The following is a 6247-nucleotide window of genomic DNA, read 5'->3' as shown; positions in this document are numbered from 1 at the left end:
GTCTTAGAAGATATTATATTTATCAGCACGTTTGAGACTCATAATCCTATGAAGAGCTCATTAAATAAAACACAGGAATTGAAATGACTTATTTAGAAACTATAAGCAGAATGCTCCTCATAAGGAATATTTAATTGTGCTAAAGATATTCCATAGCATCACATAGCACATCATAAATTAATTCCTTTATTTTTTGCAGATAAATTATTTCACACTTGCGCCTTTTCCTCGTTCATGAAACCATGTACTTGAATAATAATGTGACCGAGTTCATTCTGCTTGGGTTGACAGAGGATCCAGTTAAAAAGAAAATAGTGTTTGTCATTTTTTTGCTTTTCTATTTGGGGACATTGGTGGGCAACTTGCTTATTATCACCACCATCAAGACCAGCCGTACACTAGGGAGCCCAATGTACTTCTTCCTTTTCTACTTATCCTTATCTGATACCTGCCTCTCTACTTCTATAGCCCCTAGAATAATCGTGGATTCCCTTTTAAAGAAGACAACTATTTCTTTCAGTGAGTGCATAATCCAGGTATTTACATCTCATGTTTTTGGCTGCCTGGAGATCTTCATTCTTATCCTCATGGCTGTTGACCGCTACGTGGCCATCTGTAAGCCCCTGCACTACACGACAATCATGAGCCGCCGGGTCTGCAGTGGGTTGGTGGCTGTGGCCTGGGTGGGGTCCTATGTGCATTCTTTAACTCAGATTTTCCTTGCTTTGAGTCTGCCATTCTGTGGTCCCAATGTGATTGATCACTATTTCTGTGATTTGCAGCCCTTGTTGAAACTTGCCTGTGCAGACACTTATGTAATAAATCTACTCTTGGTTTCCAATAGTGGGGCCATTTGCACAGTGAGTTTTGTCATACTGATGTTCTCCTATGTTATCATCTTGTATTCTCTGAGAAATCACAGTGCTGAAGGGAGGAGAAAAGCTTTGTCCACCTGCATCTCCCACATCATCGTGGTCATCTTGTTTTTTGGACCTTGCATATTTATATACACACGTCCTGCAACTACTTTCCCTATGGACAAGATGATAGCTGTGTTTTATACAATTGGAACACCTTTACTTAACCCTCTTATTTATACTTTGAGGAATGCAGAAGTGAAAAATGCCATGAGAAGATTATGGAAAATAAATTGATCTAAATGACTGAAGATGAATCAAGGTTTCAAATCCTTCTTCATAGTTTGTATTGAGTTAAAAGAAGTCAATAGAGAACATCATATTTAACTATTGATTTAATGTAGATTTATCTTAGGGGATGAGGGTTAGTTTCCCCAGGAAGAGAGACAATGTGAACACATACCTTGGTTAATTCTGAATCTGTTTTAAGTGCAATAAGAGACAGTATGAGGTATAAGCAGATGCTGTCCCATCCTTCTCTTCTGTTCATGGCTGTGCCTCTGCCATTCCAGCCTGTATAATGTCCCTTATGGGTTTGTTGACTTCTAGAATTCTCTGCTAATAGTTAACTGTATGTATACTCACAACTTATGTTCAAAGCCTGACCAGTTTTCATTCTTCCAAAGAGTCTCCTTTATTAAACACTCTGAGATCATTATTCTGATAATCTATTTAGCTAATATCTTCCTTAGCAGGAAGTAGCAGATTCAAATAAATGCAGAAGCTTCATATTATAAAATTCAAATTATATGTAATTTAAATGTTATAAGCTTCACATAATATGGAATCTAAATAATGTCTCTTCCTGTTCTTTGGGTAATACTCTGAAATAACATCATGTATTTATTTAGATATTTCTAATTTAGTGTCAGAACACAAAAGAAAAAGTCACCTTTGAAAGAGTCCTCTGTTTTAGGAAGGCTCTCACTAGTAGGTTTGTAGTCTTTGAATTATTCTTTATTTAAAATCTACTGTTTGCTCCTAATTTGATCCCTTCTAATTTTGGGAGAAGTATTAATGTCTCTCTTGAATTACTACAGTTTATAATAATATAGTATATTATTACAGCATAGGTATCTTAAATTAATGTAGAGATATTTGTGTCAGCTAGAAATAATTAAGGCAATTAGCCAAAGATACAGACCTCTAAATATTAACAGATTACACAAAGGATATGTGATAAACTAGAGACACATTTTTAGGGTTTGAAACAGAAATAGTTAGATCACAGATATAAATTATTTTAGTGAGTTTGCAATACAGTTAATACAAGAGTAACTTGAGCTGAAAACACAGAGATGTTAGATAAAAAATGTGATACTTTTTTTTATTTTACTTTTTAGAATTAATTAATTAATTAATTATTTTCATTTCATTTTCTCCTATACATTCAATCACATTATTTGTCTTACAAAGTGGATATTTCAACAGGTGAGCATTTCTCCCTAGTACAGTTAATAAAACTGCAAAATATCTTTAACAGATAATACCACACCTCTTTGTGCCATTAATGCTTTGCCTCCCTGTCCTTCCTCCAATGTCCTTCCTCAAACCCTCCTCTTTCACACATACTATATCTGGTATTTACATCACTCTCAAGTGCTTTTATACATTCAATCACATTATTTAGCTTGCAAAATGAATATTCCAACAAGTGTACGTTTCTCCCAAGTCCAGTTGATAATACTATAAAGTTATCTTCAACAGATAATAAAGGTGATAGTCACCTCCACTTCCAAAACAAACTTTTTACCCCATTTCTTTACAGAATTAATGGGACAAAGAAATGTGGTAAAAAGTGTATTTCTTCGGTGAAAGTGACTATTATCTTATCACCATCCACAAACATGGTAGTATCTAATGACCTCAACTGAAAATCTACCTGATTTCTTTTTTTTAATTTATATTTTTCACATATTGAAAGTTAACCATGACTATTTGTTTGAGGCTTTTATTTCCATTTATAAATTATGAAATTACATTCTTTTTTCTGTATAAGTTTTTAAATTTGTTATTATTATTTATACATTCAATTGCTATACATCATTTAGATTGTAAAGAGAGTTTACCCAGCATGAAATATACCTTAGACCAGTCTGGTGGAGAATACTATACACATCATCATCGACAGGTAATAAACCATTTCTGTGTCCCACAAATGACTTACCTCTAGTTTTTCCACAAATTTTCTTCCCTACTCTTTTCCTATCTCCCACTCTCCTTTCATTTTATGCTCCATGTCCATAACAATTTTCAATGCTTTTATGTCCTCCAATCTTTCAATATCTACCATAGAGTGTGGAGAGTGAGTATATTTTAAGTGGAGATATGCAATGTCTCTCTTTCATAGCCTGACTTGCTTCACTCTCAGCAATAAATCTTCCATTTTCGTCCACTTTCTGTCAAACACCAGAGTTTTGTTATTTATGGCTGAATAATATTCCATGGAGTATATGTGCCACATTTTTCAGCTCATTCATCTGTTTGTGGACATTTGAGTTGGTTCCATGTTTTAGCAATTGTGAATAATGCCACAATAAACACAGATGTGCAAGAGCTTTTTTGACTGAGCATTCTCCTCTCCTTTGGGTAGATACCTAGGAGTGAAATTCCTGGATCATATGGCATTTCTATTTGAAGGTTTTGAGGAACCTCCATATTGTTCTCCACAGTGACTGTACCAATTTATTTTCCCACAAACAGTGTAAGACATGTCCGCTTTCACCAAGGGCTTTACGTAAATGCAGAATTTCACTGGATCCTTAAAACAATCCTGTGAGCCAGTTATTATTTTCCTCTTTTTATAGATGTGGAAACTGAGGCTCAGAAAAGGAAGTCATCAGATTAAGGTCTCAACAGCACAAGGTCTCTGGTCCTGGCACTGCCTAAGGAGGAGTGCTATCTCCCGTCACCCCCTGCAGTGTCAGGGACTGGCACTTTGAAGTCGTACCTTGACAGAAACTCTTTCATTTCATTCTCATCAGTTCCCACACCCAAAAGGACTGGATGACCCCTGAGCTTTGGGCGCTGGGCCGAAGACGAAGCTGCATTTTACAGTTTAATCCTCACCAATGCCCTGTGCGGTGGTTGTTCTGGGTTTTACAACCAGAGCAGTCTCACAGAATGGCAAAGTTCTAACTGGAAAAGGAAGGAAGTTGGAGGCAGAAATGAACGTGTATTAGAGCCTTCCATATGCCATTGGCTTTACGGAAGTCACTGTGTCACCACTACTGTTCCCAAAAGTAACTAGTTCTCCTCCCACGTTAGAGAGGAGGAAACCAGGGGTGAGAGAAACGTAGCCACTTGCATGGGGGGCACACCACTGGGAAGAGCTGGGACTGGATTCAACACCACAGCCTTCCCTGCTTCCTTCCACAGCTCCAGAAGAGACAGCTGGAAGAGCACGACTTTAGAGAACCTGTCACCCTTGGGAAGGGGTCTGGCTGGGGCCCCACTGCCAATGCCTGGACGGCTCTGGGTTAGGGGTATGGGTAGAAAGCTCAGGCCTCAGAAAGTTGCTCAGCAACCTGGCAGCTGAGGGGGACTTTGGGGTTCTCTCCCAGGATCCCCTCAGCACATTCCAAGTTCTCCCACACTTGCTTTGGGGGAAGCCTCATAAGAGGTTCACAATCATTCCCCCTAGAGTGGGGAACTGGGTGGGTTTTTTGAATCCTATCTCAAACACATAACAGAGTTGCCAGAATTAGCAAATAAAAATACAAGTTGCCCAGTTAAATGTGAGTTTCAGATCAGGCATGAGTAATTTCTTAGTATAAGTATATCCCAAATAGTGCAAATATTTTTTAGTATACTACAAATGTATTACTTGTTGTTTAGCTAAAACTCAGATATGATGTAAGACACATCTATACTAAAATTGTATGTGTTTATCTAAAATTCAAATATTACATGAGATATACTAAAAAAAATCTTTGTTCGTTTAAAAGTCAAATACATCATGGGATACACTTATACTAAAGATACTCACCCGAAATTCACTGGGCGTCTTGCATTTTATCTGGTAATGCTACCTCTGAAATACTCCTGCTCTCTCAGTGAGCACCCCTTCCCCATGCCCAGGTGGGGAGTAGCCCCATGCTAGGTTAAGCACCTCCTAAGGGCCCCTTTCCACCTGCACCTGGGCTGGGTTCCCATGGAGAGTGCTCGAAGTGAAGAAGGGGGGGACCCAACAATTTAAAGGCGATCAGAGGATGACTAGGAACCCACTGAACCAGCTGAGGGGAATGACCCTCTTCTTTCCCCTAGTCTCCAGCTGGGGTGGGGGTGTGGCAGGCCTCCCCACTGGGATCTTTGGGCCAGGCCCTACACCCAGCCCCCGCCTGGGCCTCACTGCTGTTAATGAGCTCTGTGGGGACCCTGGCGCCCCGTTAGCCCAAGGGACTTGCCCAGAGAGCGGCCTAGGAGGGGGGAGGCGGTGCGAGGGAGGGAACAGGGGCAGAGAAAGGAGAGAAAGCTACGGGTAGAGAGGCAGAAAATGGAAAGAGAAAAGAAGAGGCAGTAGGGAAGAAGATGGACAAAACCAGGGGGAAAGAGACAGAGGAAAAGAAAGCAGTGGGGACAGGGAGAACCAGAGAGAGACAGCTGCAAAGACGGAAAGAACTAGAGAGACATAGCGAGAGCTAGAGGGGAAGGGAGTCCCGGAAATAGCGAAAATGAGTGCCTGGAGGGTCCGGAGGGTGGGTGAGGAACAGTCCCCGGTCTCAGGCTCGAGGAGACCGGATCCCTGCGGGGAGGCCTGTGCTGGAGCGCCACTAGCCGAGCAGAGAAGAGGGGGAAGGAGAGAAGTGGAAGGGAGGGCCCGGCAGGAGCCGGCCCGGGGTAGTAAGGCCAAGGCGCGGCCAGCAGTGGAGGCAGGGGCTGCGCTGGACGGAGGAAGGCGGCGAGGAGACGGCTGCTGGGCCCTGGTTTGGCCAGCGCCCCAGAACCCCTCACTCCCGCCCCCAGTGCCCCGGGCCGGGTCGAGATTCCCCAAGATCGGATCCGGGGAGGAGCAAGGGGCCGAAGGGAGGGGGAGGACCGGGCTTTCTCTCTCCCTTTTTTTTTTTCCTCTCAATTAGGCCGATTCAATGGAGCTAAAGAGCTCGTAAAATCATGAATAATTTACTCGTGATCTGTTATTAACCCATCGGGTTTCGGGCTCTTGTCGCTGGGACTGAACCTGTAATCAAATCTGACTTCGCCTCATTTTACTAAAGACGAGATTGTAGGTTCAATTGTCTAAATAATGGATTGGAATCAAATCAGTAATTACGCCGCCAGCACACACACACAAAGCTGGGGCTGGGGGAGGCCTGGGCGTCCGGCCGGTC

The 6247-nt window shown here is 41.7% G+C and overlaps 1 protein-coding gene across 1 annotated transcript; it reads left to right on the top strand.

The window, feature by feature from the left end:
• The first annotated feature begins 242 nt into the window (after positions 1–242).
• On the top strand, positions 243–1154 carry LOC102470268 (olfactory receptor 4C16). The gene has a single exon (XM_006163797.1). It carries the CDS (start codon positions 243–245, stop codon positions 1152–1154), a length of 912 nt encoding a protein of 303 aa, XP_006163859.1.
• The last annotated feature ends 5093 nt before the right edge of the window (positions 1155–6247 follow it).

Source organism: Tupaia chinensis, unplaced genomic scaffold, assembly GCF_000334495.1.
Source record: "Tupaia chinensis unplaced genomic scaffold, TupChi_1.0 Scaffold143163_1, whole genome shotgun sequence".
In the NCBI taxonomy this organism is placed as follows: domain Eukaryota; kingdom Metazoa; phylum Chordata; class Mammalia; order Scandentia; family Tupaiidae; genus Tupaia; species Tupaia belangeri.
This window is presented reverse-complemented; position numbering and strand designations above follow the sequence as displayed.